The sequence below is a fragment of the Pogona vitticeps genome, chromosome 4 (assembly GCF_051106095.1).
Source record: "Pogona vitticeps strain Pit_001003342236 chromosome 4, PviZW2.1, whole genome shotgun sequence".
NCBI lineage: Eukaryota > Metazoa > Chordata > Lepidosauria > Squamata > Agamidae > Pogona > Pogona vitticeps.
In genome coordinates, this window is record NC_135786.1 from 35,604,755 (window position 1) to 35,631,968 (window position 27,214).

General features: G+C 40.9%; 1 protein-coding gene across 5 annotated transcripts in view; it reads right to left on the reverse strand.

Annotated features, from left to right (window-relative positions):
• CHD6 (chromodomain helicase DNA binding protein 6) overlaps window positions 1–27,214 on the reverse strand; it is a 159,353-nt gene that overhangs the window by 30,581 nt on the left and 101,558 nt on the right. For 4 of the 5 annotated variants that reach the window (XM_072997041.2, XM_072997037.2, XM_078393263.1 and 1 more), the window contains 15 exons: window positions 21,254–21,388; window positions 19,819–19,940; window positions 18,646–18,889; window positions 17,701–17,877; window positions 16,514–16,657; window positions 15,245–15,500; window positions 14,745–14,955; window positions 11,466–11,661; window positions 10,332–10,496; window positions 9,982–10,161; window positions 8,652–8,762; window positions 4,801–5,003; window positions 4,202–4,401; window positions 1,696–1,855; window positions 828–917 (listed from right to left, as the gene is read on the reverse strand). In XM_072997041.2, the coding sequence (XP_072853142.2) occupies window positions 828–917; window positions 1,696–1,855; window positions 4,202–4,401; window positions 4,801–5,003; window positions 8,652–8,762; window positions 9,982–10,161; window positions 10,332–10,496; window positions 11,466–11,661; window positions 14,745–14,955; window positions 15,245–15,500; window positions 16,514–16,657; window positions 17,701–17,877; window positions 18,646–18,889; window positions 19,819–19,940; window positions 21,254–21,388 (2,594 nt within the window). The remainder of the gene's footprint in view (window positions 1–827; window positions 918–1,695; window positions 1,856–4,201; window positions 4,402–4,800; window positions 5,004–8,651; window positions 8,763–9,981; window positions 10,162–10,331; window positions 10,497–11,465; window positions 11,662–14,744; window positions 14,956–15,244; window positions 15,501–16,513; window positions 16,658–17,700; window positions 17,878–18,645; window positions 18,890–19,818; window positions 19,941–21,253; window positions 21,389–27,214) is intronic. The other variant, XM_072997039.2, reaches the window with a different exon arrangement.

A 27,214-nucleotide genomic window follows, 5' to 3' on the forward strand; every position in this document is an offset into this window, starting at 1 on the left:
GCAGAGGAACCACATGTGTTAATGTAGGGAATACTGACAGCTTTTACCTTTGATTGTTGTGATGAGAGACGAGCTTGGTAGTTGTGAAGAAAATAACAGTGGCAATAGATAATTGCAGAAGTATCAAATTTGGTAATTATAGTAGTTTATGAGTTTATGAGTAGTTTTTGTACAACAGGCTTCTGGGTCTTTGAGCTTTGAACCTAATTGTTCTGTTTTAAAATTTTTATTCATTTATTTAAATATTTTTTTATCCTGCCTTTTTCCTTAAAAAGAATCCAAGGTGGTTTACAACATTAAAAACAACAACATTTAAAGCTAAAAACAGTAAGTATACAAATACTTAAACAAATGGCAAACTAAAAGATAGTAAACATCAAAATGTTTACATTCAAAGCAATACAGCACAACAATCCATTAAAAAAACCCAGTCAGTCATTAAAAGAAATTTTGCCTGAAGAGAAAGGTTGCTAATTTTTTTTAAGAAGGCTGTTATAATTCTGTAGTTAAATTATTTCCAATGTTGTCTCAAGATCAGATCTTAGGTCTGCTACTAGTGTTTTGTTATTCATGGGTATTCTTTCTAAATTAGTTGTCATTCTTATTTGGATGTATTTTCAGTAGGAGAAATGGCTAAAAAGATCATACTGATCTCTTTCAAATGTAATGTACAACAGGGAAATATATGCATACACAGAGTTCTACAGTATTTTGTGAGTGCAAAACACATGTGCATGTACTGTACTGCAACCCAAGCCTGTTTCCAATACAGTGGCTGCATCAAATGGGATTTTCAAACAGAAATCCAGAAGATGAATGTAACTTACTTGGCAGGGGTTCCTTCAAAAGCTTTGTCTGCTGCCTCACCCAGCACTTCGGCTTTCAGGTAGTAGAGCATGCGCACCCGCAAGAGTACCCTGCCAAAAGGAAAAATGATAGGTGATCCAGAAATCAGATCTGAGCTCTCAATAGCCTGTTCAGCTTCCCTAGGAAAATCTGCAGGTCCACAGAATGTATTAGTTTCTTCTCTGGCAGTGAGAACTGCTATTATGGTCTTCTGAAACTGGCAATGCAAGGACCAAGAACCACTTCTAGATGGGAGACCATGAGGATGTATATTGATGAATCAACAGCAGTAATTAAGTGATCCCCTCAACTGCTGTGCCATGAATTGATCAGCACACTGAGTCAATGAGTTACCAAGCTACTGAAGAAGTATTGAATAACAAATTGACATACAAATCTGACCCATGCCAACAATTAACATCATTGTCATGCACAACAAGATAAAGAAAATGCACACACGACAAGGAGATTGTAAATGAGGAAATAATTCATGCATGTGGGAGGTAAAGGAATGAATGAATGCTTTATTGTTGTTTTGACCACTTTGATAATTCAATTTCCACAAATTTGTAACATAAGTACAAATAATAATATATACACAAGCATGGTGCCAGCTTAACAAACACAATGCTTGTAGGACGTAAAGGAACAGAAGCTCACAAGTGTATGTCTTCTGTATATTTGAAAGATTGTTAAAATCTGCAAAGGCCAAAATCTCACTCACAAAACTATGAAACCCTTGCAGAAACCCACAAGGCTTTCATTAGATCTGTTGCATATAAGTCAATGGCATGAATTTCTCTCTTTTGACTTGCAAAGGAATAGAGAAGGCAGCCCCCAATTGCTCACTTATTGCAATGCTGTTTCAGATGCTTTTTGTAGCTGTCATCATGTAGGACGATTTCAGGATTGCAGCTGGTGAGCCAATCTGCATTCTTGATTTCAGGGAGCAACATCTGGTTCTTAGTCTTCTTCCCTTTCCTCCCTCTTGGCACTGGGGCCGATAAGCCTGCAACAGGCAAGGTGCAGCACATGAACAACACTGCACATTCAGGATGATTCTACATATTTCCAAACCCAAACAGAAAAGGCAGTATAGAAGTTCAAGGGGCAATCAGAACATGGAAGGGACACACCATTCTCACTGCCAATGACATACATTAATATATCAAACAGAATCTGAGATGAATAAATACGCCAGCATCACCCACATTAGGTTATTCTGAAGGCAGAATGGTAGGTAACAAGGTAGGCTTCCAAAGGCTTTTGAAATCCCTTTTCACACAACGAAACATTGCCTATGTTTACTCCAAACTGTTGCTGATCCAATTCAATGTAAACTGGCAGAAATTTCTACAGATATGTAAACAGGGTGAGGAATATTTGGAATAAGGTTGGCTCAGGAACACTGCATTGTCATGAGATACTGCTGAGCCCAGTTCAAGTCTCTGGTTTATAAGTAAAAACAAGTGCCCTCAATTGGGTCTAGAAATCAAATGGTGGTTGTTATGTGTTCTTACTCCAATCTTTGGTAACCCTATGAATTACTGACCTGCAAGAAGTCCTATAATCAACATTTTTATCATTACATTTTTATGTAATCTATCAATGGACCCAGGTACCAAATTAAAGAGCTCCATTACCTCCTTAGCATCACCTGTCCCTAAGGAGACAAGGCTAGGTGATATTAGCATATGGAAAACACCCAATCCTAAAACTTCACATGAACTTTCCTATCAATTTGACATAAATATTGAATACTATGAGGGTGGGACATCAAGGGCTCCCAAAAGTCAATGGTTTCACCAAGTGTGAGTTGCTGTCACTGGCTCCAGCACCCTACTCAAAGTAATACATTAGAGACTGGCCAAAGTCAATAGAATCCAAAAGGTAATTCCCTCCTATTAATGGAGGGATTATGAAGTTCAAAATTGAATTCTCCTTCTTTTATTGGATCAGTATAATTTTCTGTCCTTTAAAACAGGCCTAGGGAAATAAAATATAGTGAGGACACTCTACCACAAGTTCTCTGCAGGCTGAATAACATCAAAGGGCTTAGCTACGCTCCCTGATATCATTGGTTTTGCTTCATGTGGATATCCTTTGTTGAGAGAAGCATGCATTTACTGCAGAAGCACTCCAGCAGTCAGCTCTTAGGAAAGGAGGCAGCTTTGCCTGTTCATTTTTTTTCCCTTTGGGGAAGGTGCAAGGATTCTATATCCCTCCCATGGCCCAAGTGGTGCCTGAAAGAGCACTGATACAGCCAGCACTGTATCTGTGCTGCCAGATCACTTCTCCTGCTCCTTTACTACATGACAGCAATACACTTTCAGCCAGTCTCCCAGCACTACAAACCTGGAGGCTGCTTGACCATTTGCATTATTTCCTTTTTCATAAAGGAGGGGAGAACATGTCTGCCGTCAGATGGCACTCTCAGGAACTCCTGCTGAGATGCCACCAGCTTGCACCTCTTGATCATTTCTGTGCAGGTACACAACAGCGGAGACCTTAATAAGGGGCTTCAGGGAGAGGGAACAGTCCCTCAAGAGAGGGGTCAGTGGGGTAAGAGACTCCAGCTGTCCAGATTCTGACCACCCACAGGTCATATTAGGCCTATCCCTACCTGCCTTAAAAAGAAATGTAACTCATGTTCAGTCAAATGCATTTAAAGTCTTTTCTCACTATTGCTCTAACCATCTTCTCTGTTCTTGCACTGTTACAAGCATCTCAGAAAATAAAGGAGGCAAGCACTATCAATTAAGAAAAGGTGGCTAAGAATAATTGTTTTAAACTGATTCCACACTCCACCCCAAGTCTATCATCACTACATTAACTCTATTGGCAAGGGGTAAAAAACCGTAGAGAATTCAGGAATCCACAAACATGCATCAGTTTCCAGTGGCTGAACTCTGTGAAATTAGGAGCTTTCATATATCAGAAAGTCCATGACAACAGGTTTCTTTCAGTTCCCAGTCTCATTATACTCTTTCCTGCCTTTAAAATGGAAAAGGCATCTTATAGTTGTCTTGGAGGCACAAAATCCCTGTGCTACATTTCAAATATGAGGGCCTCTGCATGAACAACGCTATCTCCTAGCACTACCAACCTAGAAGAATCTCACCACACATTCCACTCCAAGTCTGTTTCTGCCAGTACAGGCAGGAATCGTAGAACATCTCTGAGTCCTGCACTTTGGATAACAATTGGTTCACACATGGGATTTTATTATAGCACCATGTCTGTCTAGCAACAGAAGTATGTGACCAAAGTTTGATTCAAATGTTACTTCAACAGTCTGTGATTTAAAACTGCTGTTTAGAGAAGCTAATTAAAACACAACATGAGTCTTTGGTACCTGAGTGATTCTGCAGGGCCTGGTTCTGTCCATCCTTTGTTGGAGTGATTAAATCCCAAATAAAACTCTTAATCTTCTCATCCCCCTTATAATGTCTTACACAGTAGACCAAGAGTGCTCGGCAGATCATTTCCATGTCTTTCTCATTGAGATGCCATTTAAAACGACCATGGGTCAGTATATCCTTCCAACGCCCCCAGCTGGAGAAAAAGAGTATTACATACAAAATGTTTGGCATTTATTCTGCATTATAAACTGTGCTCTTTATCATGGGGTTTTCAATGAAATTTGGCAGAAACCAAGAAAAGAAAAGTCACTTAATTAAAAAAAAGGCATGAAAATGAATAGGACACTAGTGAAAGAGGTAGCTAAAGAGCCAAAGTAACCCTTTTGCCATGGAAGTAACTATTCCACTGATGAATTTCTCTTTGCAGTCACAGAATACATGGCTAAATGTAGGGAAGATTGCATTTTTATAACAAATGCTAGCGCTCCAAAGAATGCTAGGCATCTTCTAGCAAATAGCTAAACCTAAAGAAACGGCAATAATCTTAAGAGACTATGTCCTTGAGTTTCCAAAGTCTTCATAAGAGACATACCCAAATATAAGCAGGTTCTTCTCCACACGGAAACACTCTGCCCGTAAGTAGCGGCGGGTTTTTTCATTGAGACGCCGTGAGCGTGTGGGACGCTCATCAGAGTCACTGTCTAGCTCAGAGAACTCCATAAGCTCATCTTCTTCAAAGGAATTGTAGTGTTTGGTCTGCTTACGGACACGGGGCCTGTCAATCACAAGGCTCTCCTGGAGATTCAAAAAAGAATAAGCAAAGATAAATCTTTATATATGCAGCTGAAAATGTCTAGGAAGGTTAGGCCATTTATTCCTTTTTTCACTTAGAGAATTTGAATTAAACTGATTCAACTAATCCATAATCAGCGGTGGGGGGCATTGTGACATCCTTCTATCTGCCGCAAGGATCAGATTTGTGACAATTACTGGACATTCAATTCTCACTTAGTATTCAGCCATTTTAGTCAAAATTAACCTTTTGCATTATTCTGCAGTGGATATCACATGCTTTGCTTTTCTTCTTTATCATTCATTTTGTATTTTGATTTTATGTGAAAGGTGATTTCTGAATTGAAACATGCTATGCAGTTATTATTAATTCAGTCCTATTAAAAATTAAATATAATTACTTAGTAACTGGCTGTGGGGTTTTAAGTTTAACTTGATTTTGGAACATCTATCACTTTCCGTTTTTGCTTTTCAGAGTTAGTTCTTAAAGAAGGAAATTGCTAACCATACTAAAATTGATTGTAGAAACACAAATATCAACCTAAAATTTACATGCACACAAGGATTTTCACAAGAAAACACTGTCCTTGAGAATGAAACAACTGCAAATTTGAACACTGAAATGGAAAATCTATGTATACTTCAGAAGTAAATACTAATGCACTTTCCTTTAAAAAAATACACCCACAGCTGGAATAACTATGAATTGCTAAATATACTAAAACAATTGTCCACATATAAAAATGGCGATTGTGTCCCTACCCACTGTTTCCTGTCTGCCACAGTGATGTATGATTCTCTCCGCCCACATTTATAGCTATATATGTGAATCACATTCCTGTGGCAGCAAAACAAGACAAACTCTTTGTGATCTGTTGCTTAGCAATTTCCCCTGCACTCCTATCTAAGTTCCCTTCTGTTGATGCCCGAGCTGGAGTTTTAGAAGGAGGAACCCCAGGGTATATGTTGAGGCAGACATTACAGACAACGGCTGCTGTCAGAGGAAGCTAGAGCACTGCTAACCAGTTGTCTGACTGCACAAGTGAACAGGGTCACCGGGTTTTGGAAGAGGAGACCACATATATCTTCTTTTTCTCCCAGGTACATAAACCATTGGTTCTTCTCCCACCCTACCAAATATGCAGCACCCACATTCTTTGTTTTTGTAGCTAGAAACACTGTCTGCAGTGAACAAAACAGCCAATACTGCAGATAGCTGCTGCTGATGGCAAAGAGAATCTCACCTATTTGGGCTTGAAGGGGGGGGGGGGTAGCAGGAGAGAATATTTTGCTTTTAATGCCAGCAACTGCTTCCTATGTGAGCATAGAAAGAAAAAGGAGGAAAACGGCATCTTCCTGGAGGACCAAACAATCTTGCCTCTGGCAGAGCACAGACTGCGAGGGCGTGAATAGATGAAACTCATGCCAGTATCAGAGAACAACCTAAGGCTACTAGACTGCCAAAATCCAAAGCGCAAACGCTGCCCGCATTTTGCCCTAGTTCTCTACAAAGAGACGGGCTCCTTTCCTTCTCTATTTTTGTGTAAAAGCCACTGCTGTTGACTTGAGATTGAAAACACAAATGGTGAATATTAAAAATACATGGATTAATGTATTAATAGTTAATTCATCAGAGCTATTTGTATACTGTAGCTTAAACAGAAGATGTAAGAGGTATTACTTCTTTCTTAAGTAGTGAATGTCTGCTATGCAGAAAATGTAACAAAATGTAAGAGAACCATAATTTTGCAGCAATAGTGAGGTTTCTTTCTGATGCTGCTGTTTGCATTAACCGGTGCCAGAGTTTCAGTTTAAAATGAACAGTGTTACAGAAATCGGGGGGGGGGGGGGACCAAATCAGTTTTTTTAAAAAATACTTAATGATACACTTAAATTTTACATTCCCACAATGTCAGCTGATTTTATCTGACAGTACAGAATACCTAAATTCCTAAAGGTTTGAGGATAAATGACTTCATGTTCATTGACAGCCTGGTTGAAAAATATAAAAAAGGGATGAATAATCTGTTTAAACTGTACCAGCTTCATCCAAAATGTTAATATGAGCTTCAATCACTGTGCTTTGTTTTGGCTTCTACCCTGAAGCCATTAAACTTACTTGATTTTAAAACCTTCTTTTCTCCTATTGATTTTAAGATAATAATATTCCATACATTATACTAGCAAGTTTTATACAACTGGATAAATGTCTGAGCACCTTAGATAAACATTTCGTATGTACTGCAGACAACTGCTCTAGGCTGCAAACAAGCTGATGTGGATGTAAAATCAGTGGGACTCATCTCCGAATGTATGCTGCAGAGATGGGCAAGAACCGGAAAACTTGGTGGTTCATGATTGTTGTTCATAGCCATAAACCATCACCTCCCCTCCCCAAAAAAAACAGTTTGCATTTTGTTTTTCAAGTTTGTGCTATGGAGGGAACTACCTTCCTGCTGCCCTCCCTCTACCTCCATTTGCTCCCTACCTTATCTTGAAACTGCCAGAGCCACCGCAATCCTCACAGGCAGCACGCCTGGGCCTGCTGTATGTGCACATGCACCCACTACTCAGCTGAGCAGCCAGTGTCTGCACACACACACAGCAGTCCAGGCTTCTTACAAGGAGTGGTGGGCACCTGCACACACACACACATGGAGCAGGCCGGGACCTGCTGCCTGTGAGGATGGTGGGGGCAGCAGATTCAAGATAAGGTAGCGAGGCAATGGGGGCGGTTTTGCTGAACAAAACAAAGTCCAAGGGGAAAAAATTTCAGCACTTTGTTTCATTTCGGCAAAATGGGATCCCCAAACTGAACCATAAACAAGCCCAGTTCATCGGTTTTTCTGCTTTGTGGTTTCATTTGTGCCCATCCCTGGCATGCTGTTAAGAAGTGCAATCTTCTGAGCCTAAATTGATGCATATAGCTAATATATTCACATATACAGTATCTGGGAAGCAAGGAGGATACAAGCAAACATAGATCCATTTTTTAAACAGTTCCTCACATTAAAAGAAACAAGAAAGCTGAATTAAAATCATAAGTGACTGGAAGCATTTGGTGTTGTGGCACTCCTGAGGCTAAACCAGTGTGGTCTAAGTTGGTTTGTAAGATGGGAAATCAGTGCAATCTCCACTTAAGATTGAGATACCAGTACAATAAAATAAATACTTTAGAGTGGAGCCCGATATAACATGTTAAAAGGCAGGCCCAAACTTGCAATGGCTCTCTTAACATACAATTGCAATTCAGACATACTGCAAGTTTGGCTAGTCAAAACTACCAGTTTAAAAACAGTATTAGAATATGGTATTCTCACCTCAGGGTTGAGCTACCTATAAACAGCTTTACTGTCAATAATACTATCCCACAGGCCAACCTCTGGGATGAGATCTTGAGCATGAACCTATGTCGTCAGCATGGTTCCCAAGAAGCTGCTTCAGGAATAGAATGACAAAGCGCAGAAAAGGTCCTTGAATGATCTCCATTCACCTACTTCACTCCAAATTCCACCAGCAGTTCTCCTAAGCTTCAATATAACTCTTAAATCTAACACAGAAGCAAATTAAGCTTACTGCAAACAGGTGTGTGAGTCTGCATGTCTCTCAGTGCACTGTGCTTGTTTTTCCAGAACAGTAACATTGTATCACCTTTTCATTCTTTGCATCTGTATCCAGCTCTGCTATTTTTGCCCATTTCTGCCAGAAGTTAGGATCATCTAAGGAAATGTCAGTTCTGTTTCCAGAGGCAACAAAGCTGGCCTAGGAATGAAACAAAAGTTAATCGACTTCAGCCTACAATGAAACAGAACCAAGTAGCTGTGCATCTCTAGGTACAGCTAAAATGCCAGATTTCCTCTGACAGAAGCAAAACCAGAGTACAGCCAGAGAATTTCCTGATACAGTTAAAAAATACAGGTAAGAAGCCTTGTCTGCTTCAATTTAATTTTTATTTCGCTGAGCTGACTATTTCCCATAGTGGCTGTGGCTGGTAAAGTTGTCGCAGAACAACATCTAGAGGCCATCATTCCTTATATAGTGGTGCACCGCTTGACGATTACCCCGCTTGATGAGAAAATCGCTTAACGAGTTTTTTGTGATCGCTATAGCGATCACAAAACAATGATTCAATTGGGTTTTTTCGCTTCACAACGATCAGTTCCCTGCTTCAGGAACCGATTTTTCGCTTAACGATGATCTAAAAACATATGATTGGCGGCTCGCAAAATGGCTCCCTGCTGTTTTGCTGACCTATTTTCGCTTTACAGGCATTGGAAAATGGCCACCCTATGGAGGATCTTCGCAGGACGATCAGGTACTTCCCCCACTGGAACGCAGTGACCGGTTTTCAGTGCATTCCAATGGGGTTTTTTCCCACTTGATGACGATTTCGCTGTGCAGCAATTTTGCTGAAACGCATTATCATCGTCAAGTGGGGCACCACTGTAGAATTCAATCTTTTAAGGAGAAAAGTTGGGCAAAGATTTCTTTAAAATAAATAAACAAACAACATACTTTGCAACCAGTTTATTGCTTTCAAGAGCAAATTACCACTTTATTTTATACTTTAAGATAGCAACACACCAAAGTGAATCTCCAAGTACACTAAGAAGAACTGAAAATGGAGTTTGTTTGGATAATTATACATACCAAGTACTATCTTTAACTATTCTGGTTGATATCCAAGACCAAGTTGTGATTATTTAAACAGAAAACATCATGGCCTTGTTTAGACAAATGCTTCATAGGACAAGAATGAATCTATGCAAACTACAGGACTGCACTAGCCCCTTCATTCTCTGCCTCTGCTTCAGATATGAGGAAGAGTCTGGAAGATTTGCTGATTTACAGCCTGCCATAATGTCCAGACAAACAAACAAATAAGCAAATTGTGATTAACTTTAACCATGGTTTGCTTGGAATAAACCATTTTGAAATATTCATTTCATTAAAGCAGTCATCCTTTCAAGAGTTCACCAACCTTGGAGAATGTGGAGCCTTTCCCTTCAGTCTGGATAGTGATAGTCTGGGTTCTACGCTGCAGAATTTGGTCAATATCCTCCTCACAGAACTTGGAGCCTTCATCTTCCTCATCCATCAGTGCCCCATAAGCTCCTTTTCGTAGCAAATCCTCAACTTCCATCTTTGAGAGCTGCTGTACCTTCCAGAGACACACAGACAGAAAGACAGACCCTGAGCTTGAAGCACAGAAAGAAAAAGCAAGAACTCTAAAAACTTCTAAAAATGGGTTTGCCATGGAGGTGTACAGATTGGAAGTGGAGTGAAGACTAGTACAGAATTCAAGGTCCTGACTTTACAAGGCCTGCTTACCCCATTGGTGCTTCCCTTGCGGTTGATATCCTGCAGCACTGCTTTGTCTAGACCTAACTTCAAACTGGCCTTGTCAAACATCTCCCGCTCGTATGAATTCCTAGTGATGAGACGATACACCTTCACTGCTTTACTTTGCCCTATCCGATGGCAGCGAGCCTGAGCCTACAGGAGAAAGTCATTATTCAAAACAGTTACCTTACTCGAAACAGAAAATGGGACAGGACAAGGAGATGAAACTGAGCCTCTCTAAAGAAATTGTTTCCCCATAGCAAAAACAAAAACATTTACACCAATGAAGTATTGGCTGCCAAACTAAGACACCCAGTTCAAAAGATACCAACACAAAAGGACTCTACTCAAAGAAAATATTTAAAAAACCAAGTGTTATATGGTTGACTTCTACTTTTTAAAATAACTTTATGAAACACTTTCTAAAAACACAAAGTTCGTATGCTGGAGTAGATATGGCAGAAAACAGATATGTGCTTGTGGTAGATGCCCCATCAAGCACCACTGCCTACTAAATAAAGTTAGATGATAAATGAGTTTGCATTTAAACACAAGCTGATCTAATCCGTACATTCCATATTAATATGAATATAATTTTTCTTTGGCTTCTGAACTTCTCCAAATTTTGCAATGCAATTCTCAGAAGTATAAATTATATTTGCCAATACAAATTGTATTAAAAATACCAGGAGAAGTGCATATACACACATATACAATATCAAGACATTGATTATTAATGTCATATGCATTTTTGTACCTATCTCTATGTACGCATTAGGAAAAATGTGGGTGTTAGGAAAAATACATTAAAATGTACATAGTGTCAGAAAGTTGTACAAAATTAATGTACAGAAAAGCTTATTCATATACATTTCTGTACAAATCTTTTACCATAAAAAACAACAACGAACTGATCCAGAAAAGGGAAGGAACAAACTTGTGCTTCAAAAGATTCAAGTGTTCAAGAAGTCAAAACAAATTTCTCCACCTGTTCTTGTGAGCAACCCGAGGCAGATTTTTCAGGCAGCTTTACATAACCTGGATTCCCACACAAAGCATTAAAGCTGTGCATCAGTCAGCCCTTCAAGCCATTTGTTCCTATCCAAAGGCTCTTCACATTACCTGCAAATCATTCTGTGGATTCCAGTCTGAGTCAAAGATGATGCAAGTGTCAGCAGCAGTGAGATTGATGCCCAGTCCCCCTGCCCGTGTACAAAGCAAGAAGACAAAGCGATCTGAATCTGGCTTGCAAAAGCGGTCAATGGCAGCCTGACGTAAATTTCCACGCACTCGGCCATCAATACGCTCATAGGTGTATCTGTGTAGGCAGGGAGACATGGGTTATTTTAGGAATTATGCCGAAAGAAAGAGCAGTACAAGGATTTTCTGCTTTCAGCTTTAGCCAAGGTAGTAATATATTGGCATGCCTGGGATGGTAACACTAAACTGATGCAGATAATTTAGTCTAATATAAGTGTACTAGCAATGAAATAACCATTCATTTCAAATCTCAGCCCAGCTATTAATTCATTAGGAGGCTTTAGGCATACCCATATTTTGTAACCTCGGTCTATTATGTCCAATATCTCAGTGACCTACATCATAGGATTGTTGCAAGAAGTACTGAGATAAAGTGTTTGGAATGCTTCAAGCTATTAAAAAGTGATACATTGACTGGCTGACTGTATTTCAGACACATACACAGGACCGAAACGTGCCCTGACATTAGCAAATGCCATTGGTAAAATGAAGACTACCTTCTTCCTTCCAATACTCTTAAGAGGTCAGCAAAGCTAGTGTCAGTCAAGTTAATCCCCACTATCCAAACAAACTACACCAGAGCACAGACAGAGTTCTGACTCCCTTCCTCTCAAGATGCCGGCCACAGAGACTGGCAAAATGTTAGGAAGAACAACCTTCAGAACACACCAAAGAGCCCGAAAAACCCACAATAACCATTAATCCCCACTATTACTCCTCAAGGCTCAACCAAAGCCATTTTTCTTCAGGATTTTGCATAGTTCTGCAACTGTAGAATTGACAATCTTGCCATCAAGTGATTCCAAGAGAATTAATGATTCAGCACAAGAACAGAAGATCTGATGAGTAAACTACAGTTTTCCCAAAAATAAGACCTAAGCTGAAAATAAGCCCTCAGATGCTCGTAATATAAGCCCTACCCCCAGAATAAGCCCCAGTTAAGTGAAACCCCACCCTCCAACACTGTGCAGCATTGTGCAGCAACCAGATGATGACATGACTATAAAATAAAACATCCCCTGAAAATAAGCCCTAATGCCTTTTTGGGACCAAAAATAAAATAAGACTCTGTCTTATTTGGGGGGAAACACGGTAGTAATTCCAGTTGCTCCACAAGATACAGTGTGCTTATCTCTCAAAGTGAGAATCTTTAAAAATATTATCGATATTCTAAAGAAAGTCCTGCAGCCAGATTACTACTACAAAGAGTTGACAATATACTTTCAATTCCACCAATTCTTGGGCACAGGTCTCACGTAACTTCCAAAATACAGTGGTACCTCACTAGACAATGACCTTGTAAAACGACGAATCCGCATGACGATAGTGATTCGGAAAACAGTGATTCCAATGGGCGATTTTCGCTGGATGATGTTTGGGTCCGTGCTTCGCAAACCATTTCTCGCAAGACGACAATTTTTACACTGATCGGTGCTTCAGAAAACAGGTGTTTTCTGGACCCACGCTTCGCGGAACAGCCATTTTAACAGCTGATTGGCGCTCGCAAAATGGCTTCCCTATGGGCCATCTTCGCAGGACGACGATGTATTTTCCCCACTGGAACGCATTAAACGGGTTTCAATGCATTCCAATGGGAAAAGAGTTTTCGCATGACAATGATTTCGCTAAACAGCGATTTCTATGGAATGGATTATCATCGTCATGCAGGGCACCACTGTACTTGTAAGTTTCCAGGCAATATAACACTAAGGATTTTCACAGTTGTAAACTTCTTATGCTACTTCTGGCAGTGTTCTCCAGTTTCAGGCTCAAGTAGGGTACTTTGGCTGTAGTTAGGGTTGCTGCAATCCAAAAATACCTGCAAGGCTGCAGGCTGTCCACCCTGTAGTAGGCAGTAACAGCAGCACTAGCCAGGGACTGTGATTCTCCAAGGCATTCTAAAAGTATCAGAGCTTGATCCACATAGAAGGGAAGTGTGGCTGACAGAAAAATTAACAAACTGGGGGAAAAAACTCTGCTGAGGCCATCTATACTCACAATAAAGAAGCAAATGCATGTATCAGCATGGTCTGGTGACAAGCTCATGATTGTGACAGCAAAAACAATAAAGAGTCTTAAAAATAAATAAACACATGACATATACTTTCATGGAGGAGAGACCAGTTGACCACAGTGAACTCTAGCCTATAAAAGATTATCCATAATAACTGGGGCAAGTAAATTTTCCAAAATTCACTCTACTCTTTGTTGTTCTAGATCAGGGGTATGCAACATGCAGTCCACAGGCTACGTGCACACATACCCCCATTTGTGTAAACTTCCCTCCAACAACAACACTGAAACATAGCTGCCTTAAGTCTTAAATCACAGTCTTTACTTAAAACAAACATGGACAGGGTGCACATCTCATTTCAAAGGACAGTTTTACTCTGGGCAGCTTTCGGGAAGTACAACGTCTTTTAAAATAAGATATGTGTGTGCCTTCTTTTAAACAAAAAGATGTAGTTACCTTCTGCTGCTAGATTCCAGTTTGGTATGGCAGCAGAGAATGTGAGTGTCTGTGCGTACACATTTCTTTCTGTGTGGCCTACTGCAGCTTCCAGTGAGGCCCCCAGATTCCCCAAAGTCCCCCATCGTAAAATGAAATGGGAACTATTGGGGGCCTTCTTAATTAGAAAGAGCTGCACTTTATAGCTGTCAAGACAATTTGTGCATCTAGTCCAGTACTGTTTACCATAGCTCTTCAGGGTATTATACCTTTCTTATTAGTTCATTCATTTTAACTGGGAGTGAACAGAAAATGAACCTGGGAACTCTTGTATGCAAGACCTGTTCTTCTACCAAGCATTGCTCCTTGCCCTCTCTTACAATGTAATCTGAACACAAGTGAAGTGAAAATCAAGAGCTGTCAAGACTGGGATTTTGCATTTGCTTTCACAATACATTCCTTCAATTCTTCCCTCTGAGGGTGAAAAGGAAAAGGGGAGAAATAGTATACATACAAGAAGAAGCCTGGAGTGACAGAGAGGCAACAAAGGAAGGAAGAAAAGAATGTGGGTAAGAGGTAAAATCTATCCACACATGTACAACAAAAGGACAATGCAGCCTATCAGCTCAGCATGCTGTGGGAAGATACTGAAGTGATGCTTTTTGTAGTACGAACTCCTGGGCTGTACTGACCGCCTCTGGATGAGATAATCCTCCAGGATATCGAGACAGCGCACCATCTGGGAGAAGATCAGCACCTTATGTCCACCCGCAATCAGCTTCGGCAACAGCTTATCTATCAACACCAGCTTGCCTGCTGCCTGGATCATTGCCTGGAGCTGGAAGTCAAGAGCATCTGGGCTGTGTGTTTTACGGAAATCCTCCAGAATTTTCTCCTCTGCCCCTGGTCCAGAAAGAGGGGGAAAATTTTTCACTAGGGGCATTCAAAGTACTCTAACTATACACTGCACTCCTTCTCTCATAACCCAGCTTGTGTTAAGGCCAAAAAGAGGGGGATAGCCATGACAGCATCATTGCAATGAACACCCAAGTCATTTACTGAAAAGAAGGCCATGTGGGACATTTGCACTAAGTAGACATACACACTTCAATTACTGATGGGTAAAGGAGAAACTGCAATGCTGTCACTTCTCCCCCAAAGGGCCAAATATGCTTCCAGATCCACCCCTTACCATTGATGAGGTAGGGGTGGTTGCAGCATTTGCGCAGTTCCATCATGGTGTTGATGAGGTTGGGCATGTTGTGCTGGTTAGCACCCTTGGACAGGAAGCTGAAATTCTTCTCCAGGATTGCCCGATAGTATTTCTTCTGGATGTTGGTCAGCTCTACCTCAATTATGGTCTCCTGTTTGGGTGCTAGATTTTTCTCCACATCATCCTTCAGCCGTCGCAGCATCATGGGTTTCAGGAGGGACTGAAGCTTCTTTACCTGCCAGAAGAAAAAGGGGGAAAACACCTATTATTACAGAGTGTCTGAGATGAATGATCTCAGCTCATACATTGACTTTGGGAGGTCACGCAGAAACAAATGATGCCAGGCTCAGCATATTGTTGAAATAAATTTTTGCTCAGAACTCAAGATGTATGCATTTAAAGAACCACATTAGGTCACATCCATCTTATTACCCATTCTCCTTCTGCGAATCTTAATCAGGAGAGCATGGAAATGCCACTAATATATGGTGGTACCTGTGGGAAGACAGGTGGCGTACATAGGCCTAAAAGATTGCATGCTGATTTTTTTTAAGTTAGTACTTCTGAGAAAAAAAAGAGATAATATTTAGTGTTCATTTGCAAGTAAGCAACAAATTGTTTTAAATGTAATTGAATGTGGACATTTGCTGCACCGATGTAAATCACATCCTATTAACAGATCCATGTAGATGAAGTGTACAATATTTGTAGGTGAGGACATACTGAAGAGGCGAGTCCATTTATGTATGTGTTAAGATCAATGGTTCCTAACCTTGGTTCACCAGATGGTCTAGGATTTCTGGGAGTTGTAGTCCAAGAATATCTGGGGATGACAAAGCTTTTTATGTACTTTCATGGGGTGGTTTCACTGGGGAGGGAGGAAATCTCACCACAAAATGGACAACTCTGTAATTCCCCAGATATTTAACTTCATACCCTTTTGCTTACTTAATGTTTCTCAATAAAATGAGTATCACAACATAATGCCCCTATCTCTAAATGAGCAGTGGCAGGATGATGCTCTGGTACCCGGCATGGTTTCAAGATATTGTAACACTCATTCTGCTTACAAGCAATTTCTCGTGGTTCTGCTGCTTCCAAGGTCTTGATTCAGGATATATTCTCAAGTCTGTTCCTCAGCAATTATCACCTCCACCTCATATGCAGTCTTAAATATTTTCTTGCGCTGAATTAAACTCCTCCTCAACATATTAGCCACGGCTCAGTACTGCAATCCTTCCTATTTACCTGCTCCTCTGTTTTGAGGTCCCCAAACTCCTCTAGGAACGCTGTCTCAGATGGGAACTGCTGTGGCTCCAAGAAGTTCAGAAGACTGAAAAGCTCCTCCACTGAGTTCTGCAGGGGTGTACCAGTCAACAACACTTTGTGTTCCTATTCATGATGTAAGGAAAGATCAAATCAGAGCATTTGTGGAGACACCAGGGTGAAGTGGGTGCTACTCGTACATTATGCCCCTGCACTGTTTCACTTCTGGACCAAAGGCTACAGGTCACTCTGTCAGTCAGACTACCACATATACTCGCGTATAAGCCAACCCGAATATAAGCCGAAGCACCCAATTTTACCACAAACACTGGGAAAACTTACTGACTCGAGTATAAGCTGAGGGTGGAAAATGCAGCAGTATAAGCAGAGATGGAGGATGGAGGAGGAAGGTGGGTACATAGAATATGCAAAAGGAGGAGGATGGGAGTGTCCTGGAAGCAGAAATGCAGTGTACTTAACCCAGATCATCGGACCACCCACAGAGGCTGCAGGCGCCCACAGATGAGTGGGGGAGTCCGGAGAACACCCACACTGCAGGGAAGAACATGTAATTTTGACACTGACTTGAGTATAAGCCGGGGGGTGCTTTTTCAGCAAAAAAAAAATGTGCTGAAAAACTAGGCTTATACTGGTTTGTGGGAAGAGAACTTCTGATGTGCTGTTCTCTTGCCTTTAGAGCCCCTCACCTGCTCAGCCACTGTCATCTGAGGAACATGCAAACATAACCTGGCCAAGCTAGATGGCTCAAAGCCATAATCCTTCTTCCACTGTTTCAAGCTGTTCACTGCAAAAAGGCACCTAGAGACCACAACATCTGATTGCTGGTGTCGTCAAGACACCACGGTTTCCCCAAAACTAACAAACAGCACAGAAAAAAGTGATGCAAGTCTTTGCCTCTAGTAAGCAAACTGGGATCTTAGAATATAGCTGAGCACGAAGCTTGAAAGAATCTTCCTTCTGGCACACTCCAAACACATGCTTGCAGCAGAGCAATTTATTGGATATAAGCTACAGCCAATACACCCAGCAATAAAAACAGGAGTAGTCTCACACGCTCATGCACACACATACCAGTCAGCTTCCTTCATGCATTCCTCACACTGCATGATGAGATTCCTATAAGACACAGAACAACACTAAATCCTCACCAGAGACATGAGCTTCAGTCCTTCCAGTAATTTGCAGTTCCTATTCTTGAGCCGATGAGCCTCATCAATGACCACACAGCGCCACTGGATCTTCTTCAGCTCTGGGCAGTCAGCCAAGATCATCTCAAAGGTGGTGATAACTACATGGAACTTGAAGAGCCCTGGAAGAGGGTTGCCCTGAGGATGGCAAAATAAAAAGTGAAAATTTACTCCTTTGGCAGCAGATAGGCCTAATTACTTCAAATCTATCTTTTGTGGCTGATTTGAGTGCTTTAACAAGGAACTTAAAGCCTAAAAGCATCTTTCTCAAACTCTACCAAAATGAAGCTGCATTTCTCACTTCAGTAGTCATGTACAGTATTACACTACTAATACCTAGGCATGAGTACAAATTCCCTATTTGATCTGGCCAGTTGCATGCACTTGCCATAATTGTACTCTCCACGCAGAAGCCACTGAGCAGATCCACAATGAAAAAGGGAACCCACTGGGTAAGACAGAAAGGACACCTATTGCTAGAAACAACTGCTATAACTAAGGAACCCGTATCAACTGAGTTCTCCTCAAAGGCTTCCTGGATGGGAATCTTCATTCTCTGTTTTCTAACTGAGAGCCTCTGTGCAGGCGCAGAGTAACCCATTTGCGCGCATTCACAGAGACCATGAAGAACAGTTTGTTTCATTCTGATAACAAGAACAGTTTTAGCTCCGGGGTCTCAATTATGGATTCCTACTGAATTGCTACAGCATTTACACACAAACCCAAGCATGTTTGGTTATATGTAAAATGGATTTTCAGATTAGATTCCCCAAACCAACAAAATCTTTCATGGCAAATGACCCTCCACCTGCTATCCTAAAGCACTGAAGCCAGGCTACACCCAAAGGCTACACTGCTACTGGAAGTAAATAAGCAGCAGCAAATGCTGAAAATAGTACCACAAACCTGTGCATCCCGGTACACCATTTCATACTGTTGGATCATCTGGCGGCTTATCTGACTGCCATGATAGACAATGGCATTTATCTCTGTCCATGTACGGAACTCTCTCTCCCAGTTAGTGATAGTGGACAGTGGGGCAATTATGAGGAAGGGACCCCGAAGACCCATCAGGTAAATCTCAGACAGGAATGTAATGGATTGAATTGTCTTCCCCAAACCCATTTCATCCGCCAGAATGCAGTTCTTCCTGTAGAAATACCATGAGCAGGTATCACAACCTTGGGAAGCTCACTACTGACTAAAATGAGCAATTTCATCATAATCCTGCAGACTGTGTTTACTTTTAAAATTTGGCACAATTATATTTCTAGACAAGTTTTGCTAGGCACCTCTTTTCCACTTTGTGACAGCCTTCTCTTTTGCTAGGGTTCACTTCCATGTCCCACACAGCAAATGCCAGACATCAGGAAATGTAGACAGGAAGAGCCATAGGGACATACAATAGCAGTAGGTACACATAGCAGCTGAAATCCTGTTGCTTAGCATAAGAACATTCCTAATTTTCAGTCCTTTCCAAACTGGTAACTAAAAAGTTCCAAGATTCTTGAGGCTGCACAGACATGCAGTGTGCATGCACACCCCTGGAAACATGTTATTTGCCAGTTAGGAGCAGATTAAAAGTTACAAAATTCCTTACACTAAGCAACAGGATTTCAGACAATTATCAGTTTTAAGTTCCCAAATTCCACATTTCCAACAGTTACACTGTTTCTCTGTCTCCACGTTACTAACATGGGTTACAGTACAAGAGGTAAAGTAGAGCACAGGGGATGAATAATCCAATCTTCAATCTCAATCCAGCCCCCAGTCCCATCAGAAAGCCAAACTATCCACACTAAAAATTGTGAATTGCCATTACTTTAAATCTCCAAGAGTAGCAATTTGTCATTTACATAAAGTGCAAGAGCCCCTCTTATTACCAGGATAACTGGTGTGTATATCTCTAAAACCATTATAAGGATATATGAATCAGTTATTTGTAGTAAATAGGTAAGCAAGCCAATTGCATCCCCAAACCCTTGCTCATATCTGGAATCTGGAACTATGCCCAAGGAATAGTACTTTATGTTACTTCTCACATCTACTGAAGGTGCCCCAATGCTATCTGCAACTCACCTGTTGTACCAGTTAAAGAGCAGCCAGTTCATTCCTTCCAGCTGATATTCTCGCAGCTGGTTGTTATTCTTATAGTCCCGTGATTTTCCTAGCTTTTGCCATGACTCAGAAGCAGGACGTTCCTGGGGATAAAATAGAAACGATAAGAGTGGAAAAGACTACATTCTTTTTAGTCAACTAAATGTTAAAAACTATTATAGGTTCTAACCAGTAGCATCTGGCATCTTCACATTCCATAGAACCCCTTGATTATCACTATTAAAGATAACTCCCCTTTAAAGAAAATGTTCACATTGCTGGCAGGCACTGATTATTATACTACATTGAATGAAGTTGTCAAATATGTCAAATCAGCATTAGAGAAGAGGAAATATGTAACTGCACCCTTGGAGACAATATATGCTTTTAGAACTATTAGCTAATATCTATGTTATTAATTCTGTATTATAATATTTTATCTTGCTTGTGCTGTTGCTATTTTCTATATCCTACCCTCTGTTACTTTTTTTAGTATTTAAGAAAAAGATCTAATTGGCTATTGTGCAATAAATTGAACAGAACTGAACAAATTTTCATTCCCCGGTTATATGTAGTTTATATATGTATGTATCTGGATGAGAGTGGAAGAGGAAAACTAAGTACAGTGGTGCCTCGCTTAACGAGCGCTTCTTTTAATGACAAATTCACTTAGCGATGACTTTTTCGGAGCGATCTTGCACTCCGTTTGACGATGTTCCCTATGGGCGATTTTCGCATAGCGATGTTTGGGACCATGCTTCGCATACCGATGACAGTTTGGGCCCCCCTGTTTCGCTTAACGATGGTTTTGACAGCCTTATGTTGGCTGTTTTTTATATGTTTAAAATGTTTTAAAATGTTTAGAATGCTTGAAAACATAAGTGCACTTAATAAACCCTTTGTTAAACTAATTTGACTTTGTTCCGACTCTTTTTAAATTTGTTGTAATTTTTTCCCCCATTGAGATGCATTGAATAGGTTTCAATGCATTTCAACTGGGGAACCATGTTTCGCTTAGCGATGTTTCCTATGGCGATTTTCGCTTAAGGATGGCAATCTGTTGCCATTGGAACGGATTATCCGGTTTTCAATGCATTTCAATGGGAAACTGCGTTTTGCTTAGCAATGTTTTCCCATAGCGATGATTTTTTGGAACCAATTAAAATTGTTAAGCGAGGCACCACTGTAACAGGAGACAGTGAATGATTTAGAGTTCAACGGCTGCTGCTGCAGGGCAAGACTCAGACAGGAAGAGCAACACATGTTTCTGCAAACACAATTTTCTAAAAGAATAAACAGAGCAGTAAAATGGATGAGCAACTTGAGCACTCAGTAAGCAATGACAGTATAATCCTAAGTGAGTGGTCAGTTGACTCAAAGTAACTTCTCTCATTCTCCCTTCTGAAGCTTTGCTTACCAAGGATTTGATTTCTGGTGGGATTTGCAGAGATTCAAATTCTCTGATCTTCCCGGGGTCAACATCTTCCTCTAGTTCCCAAGTGCTTTCCTCATAAGGCAATGAGCACCATTTCACCAGGTAGTGGGTGACTTCCTGCATTTAAGGGGAAAAAGTGAGAGGTCACAAAGAACAAGTGATGAAACGCCTTAGAGAAACTTGCTCTGTACACACACAAAACACGGTAAACCCAGGCTCCTAGAGCCTTCAGCAAGCTGAAGCACATAAAAATCTGTTGCATGGATAAGGGAAGACAACTGTCTGAGGTAACAGGTTGTAACAGGAACTAGAAGTGGTGGTTTAATGATGTCTAATGTTACATCATAGACAGCTATTAAAATTATATTTCTGAAGCTTAGGCATCTTGGAATAAAACACAGACATACATCATTACTCAAGATTTTGCATATTATTACAAGACTTTCCTGACAGTAAGAGCTGTTTGACAGTGCAACTGCCTACTTGGAAGATGGTGGAGTCTCTGCTTTAGAGATCTTCAAACAGAAGCTGGATAGCCATCTGTCAGGGATGCTCTAGCTGTGTATTTCCATGGATTTCCCACAATAGCACGGAGCTGGGCTAGAAAACCCTTGAAGTTTCTTCCAATTCTATAAATACGATTCACAGAAGATCAGCAGAGGATAGCTCATAGTCATTTGATCTACTAAGCTGTATACTGTTAAGATTCTTGCAAAAAAAAAAATGCTTGGGGATGTTGGTTTTATCCAGCATGTTGTTTTTTTATCTTGTCTAGCAAGTATGCATACTCAGAATACAACAGATATAAAGAAAACCGATCTGTTTCTAGGCATACCTCAAGGAGCCAATTATAACCTGTAGAACTTTATACAACTTGAGACTGGGTTCCCTGAATGATGGCATTTCCCCATAAACCTACTCTGGTTTGAAGGTCATTAGCAGAGGGCTTTCTCTTTGTCTTACTCACCATCATAGGTACACTGGAGGAAACAGAAGATACATTTTTTTCAGTGGCTTTTTTCATGCTTTACAACTGTTTTTGTTGGCCTTCCATGGACAAGAAAATGTACTTAATGAGATGGCCTCTTGACTTTTACATTGACTTTGCTGATGCAGGTTTTAATTAAGAGTGTGATAATGAAGACTACTGATCCATTTTTATTGATATGCTTTTATGGTGGGTGGGCAAAATGCAGGCACAGACAGCAAAGGACCCAAGGGGTCCAATGAAGCCCTGCACCCGACTAGAGGCTCCCAACATTCCATGTTATGAAGTTCAAAACTGTTTTGGGCCATAGAGAGGATTAGGGACATTTCAAAACTGCTTCTAACAATCAAGATTGCAGAATCAGATTGCAGAAGCAACACAGAAGCAGGTGTGGCACTCCAAGGTCCCAATAGGTTTGGGTGGTTCTTGAATTTGCCCACCTCTGTTTGCTAGTTTAATTTTGGCTGAAGTATAATTTCCTATATTATCTTGGCTCTTTTTGTTGTTAGCCACCTTGATTATTATTCTCTAACAGAGAAAGAGGAACACAAATGTAACAAGTGATTGACACTAGTATTTGTAAATAGTAGTATTTACTGTATGTTAACAATAATTAGGGATTCATTCTTGGATTCGGAAAAAAATGGAATTCACTGAATAATGTCATATTCAGATAGTTCTGAATATATCCTAATCCTAACCTGATAATTCCAACATTGTGTAACAATAATTCCTAATATTTGGAATCCCACTTACTATAGTTAAGAAAGCAAAAGGCTAGGTTTCTGCTTGCTAGAGGAAGAAGCAAATGTGATATCTGTTTTTCAGGCATCCCGGAGTGATTTCTTGAGAAAGGGGCGGGGGGCGGGGAGAGACATTCTGGCAGGAAGAAATTAGGAATGCTCATAGCACCCCCCACAGCAGTATCAGCAGTTGTATTCTACGGTGCAAGTCCACCACATCTGCAACAACAGGGCAAGCTTTCTGGGGCACTGTCTTGATGAGCATGGCAGGAACTTGTTGTTCAAAGGCAAACCGCCAGAGGAAGGACATGACAGAGGCAGAGGCAAAGGTAGAGGCATACATGCAGGAGCCCTGCAAGACAAAAGAGACCAATCCCTTGTCTTACTGGGCTGAGAAAGAATCTGTCTGGGGAAATCTGGTCCAGGTGGCAGTGGGATTGCAGTTTTGCCTACTAAATTAGTGTGTGCCCAGTCAGAGAGTGTTCTCTCAAGCAAGGGGACATTGTCAGTTCACAATTCTCACATCTGGAACCTGAATCTGTAGAAAAATGTAATTACCTTAAGGCCAACCTATCATTGCTGGGCTTCCCTGAAGCCCCCTAGCAAGCTGATATTTTTTAAATGGGGAAATAATGACTATATATAATAATAATAATAATAATAATAATAATAATAATTTATTGTCATTGTAAGTATATACACATACAACGAAATTCACAGACACCCAGAGACCAGACACATGCACACACATAAAATTCCCAAACACTCCCCACCCACTAAAAGTCCCCCACTAAAAATACAAACATCTACACTGCAGGCCAAGTTACACAGTCCAACTAATTATTCACTACTGGTGGTCTTTAAGCTCATTATTAATTGCAATTATAGCTCTGGGATAAAAACTATTGAGAAAACGTGTGGTCCGAGTCTTAATTGTTCTATATCTTCTGCCAGATGGTAACAGTTCAAAAAAGTTATAAGCAGGATGGGAAGAGTCTCTCAGGATGCTATGTGATTTCCTTAGACAGCGGGATGTGAAGATGTCATCCAGGGTTGGTAGCTGGAGCCCGATGATATTCTGGGCAATTTTAATGGTTCTCTGTAGAGCTTTTTTGTCCGCTACAGAGCTACTCCCAAACCATGCCAGAATGCCATAGGTTAGGACACTCTCAATGGTGCTACGATAGTATGACAGAAGCAAATGCTGAGATAAATTTAACTTGCCGAGCATTCTCAGGAAATACAGCCTCTTCTGTGCCTTCTTCATTAGCATGTTGGCATTTATAGTCCATGAGAGGTCCTCTGAGATGTAAGTACCCAGAAATTTAAAACTACCAACTCTCTCCACTTCCTCACCGTTTATGTACAGTGGTAAATGTACATATCTCTTCCTCCTAAAATCAATTATGAGTTCTTTAGTTTTTTTGATGTTAAGTGTGAGATGATTTTCTTTACACCAAAGTATCAACCTTTGTACTTCCTTTCTATAAGCAGACTCATTGTTCTTATTTATGAGCCCCACCACTGTCGTATCATCCGCAAATTTAATAATTGCATTGGTGTTATACAGTGGGGTGCAATCATGTGTGTACAGGGAATAGAGGAAGGGACTTAGCACGCAGCCCTGGGGAGCTCCTGTACTTAGTACCAGGGTAGAAGAATGGTGAGATCCCATCCTTACTGACTGTGGCCTATCTGTCAGAAAATCCTTTATCCACATGCAGATCTCCTGAGGTAATCCCAGGTTGATCATTTTAAAAAACAACCTATTTGGTAGAATGGTATTAAAAGCAGAGCTATAATCCACAAACAACAGCCTCGCATAAGTTCCCTGATGTTCTAAGTGGCTCAATACAGTATGGAGTACAATGGACACAGCATCATCAGTAGATCTTTTTTTCCTGTATGCAAATAGCATTCATATTGACTGCAACCGAGTTCTGGATTTCTGGAAATCCTGTATTTCTAAAATTCTGAATCCTGTATCCAAAGCGCTGTAATTCTGAATGTGAATTCCATATCCCAATTCTAGTGCTAGTGCACAGCCCTAATAATAAAAAATACTAGACCAATTTTAAAAAAAAAACCACACACACACGCAATTGCAAGATCTCCAAATTTCTCCTTGCAAAAAGAAGGGGGAAGGAAAGACTGACGTCTTGGTTAGAGTCTTAATGTGAAAGAGAGGGAGAAGAAAACATTCAAATCAGACTTTACTAAATGATGTAAGACCCTAGATTGCACCATGACTGTGGGGAACCTAACATGTTAGTTACATATTATTACAACATTCCAAGCATAAACTTCTGTTTTATAAATTCAGATCACACTGAGGAACAAAAGGGCTCCTAGTTACAACTCATAATCTACGTGGGGCTTCCCTTGATGCTGATCTGGAGAATACAACAGGTCTAGAATGCGGCGGGGCCAGACTGGTGGTTGATCAGAGCATGTTTGACTGTATCACCCTGGTTCTGGCTTGCTTCCATTGGCTATCTATTGTGTCCCGGATCAGGTTCAAGGTTTTGACACTCAGGTACAAAGCTGTCCATGGTTTGGGCTTATGTTAATTGTCAGATTGTCTTTCCCCAATGTGATCTGCCCAACCCACTAGATCATTACAGGCAAGGCTCCTTCGGATGGCCACCCCATGAGAGGCCCGTCAGTAATCTACTAGAGGTAGAGCTTCTTCGAGGTGGCCACAAGCTTGTGGAACCAGCTTTGCCTGGCCCCCTCCCTGTAGACATTCAAGAGGCAATGGAAGATGTGGCTTTTCAGGGAGGCTTTCTGCTGGAAAAAGCAGGAGCATGGACCTTATACCAACACAATTCGATTCATATATACATAAATATAGAAAGCTGCCCTGTAGCTCTGTATTACCTACAATGGCAAAGCATCTTATTAGTTTCATATACAGTGGGGTCTTGACTTAAGAACGGCTTGAGTTAAGAACGTTTTGACTTAAGAACCACTCTCATAGGAAAATATTGACTTGACTTACATACTTAGATTTGAGTTAAGAACTGAAAAAAACCACGTGGAAGGCAGGGAAAGTGCAAAATTTGAACTTTCAGTTAACTGTTGGCCAGTGAAAAGGGTGCCTGTCTGCTTCCTCACTCCTCCCAGCGTTTAGAGAGTGGATTGGGAGACAGTCTTCGGACTGCCTGGTACTGTACTGCCTGGACTGTATTTTCCCTGCCTTCCCTGAACCTTTCTGGACCTAAGAAAAAAAGAAACAAAATATCCCCCTCTAGTGGTCGAAGGCAGAATAGCAGCTTCCCATTAGTTTCTATGGACGGAAAAGAGCAGATACAGAACAAATGGTTTTCAATGCATTCCTATGGGAAATGCAAATTTGACCTGAGAACTTTTTGACTTGAGAACCGCCTTCCAATACGGATTAAGTTCTCAAGTCAAGACCCCACTGTAGAAGCTCTCCCCAACTGGAGATGTCAGCTTAAACCTGGGACCTTCTATGTGAAAAATACATGGTACAGATCAGTACATTTGGTATCCTCAGCTAGTCACCAGTCACTTTACATTCTTACAGGAGCACTCGCTGATGCGCTACATTTCCTAATTTTTCCCTGCCCTGGCTTTCCTTTTTTGCTTTCTACCATTGTCACCACCCTAGTACCACTCTGGATCACTGCAGAAAATTAAAAGGATGACTATACCCAACCATTTCCATCTGCTTAGAGAGCTGCGGGTGGAGACATGTAAAACACTCAACGCCCACTGAGGGAGGAAGTGGTTCACCAGAGTAAATTTTGCCCAGGCCCTTTCTCAGACAAGGAATCAATGCTGCACATGCTCTAAAACTGAAATGCATTTCTTCCAATGGAGAAACACAGTAATAACCAGATTAAAATGGACCTGTAACTGCATTTCCCCAACACCAATTCAAACACCAACTCAGGGACAGAAGACATATCAAGTTTTCCACTGGGAGTTATGTGCCATCAAGTCAGGACTAACCTATAGTGATGCTAATAGGGCTTTCAAGTTAGGTGAGATATTTAAGGAGTGGATTTGCCAGTTCCACCACCCCACATCCAGTGAGTTTCCCTGGCAGAGCCAAGAAATCGAACCCAGGTCTCCTGAGTCCCAGTCCATTGCTCTGTTCATTACACCATACTGGGCACCCTTTTCCACAGGTAGTTATGCTCAAAGGAAAGTGTCACTGTGGAATCATCCTTTATTTAAGTCTTG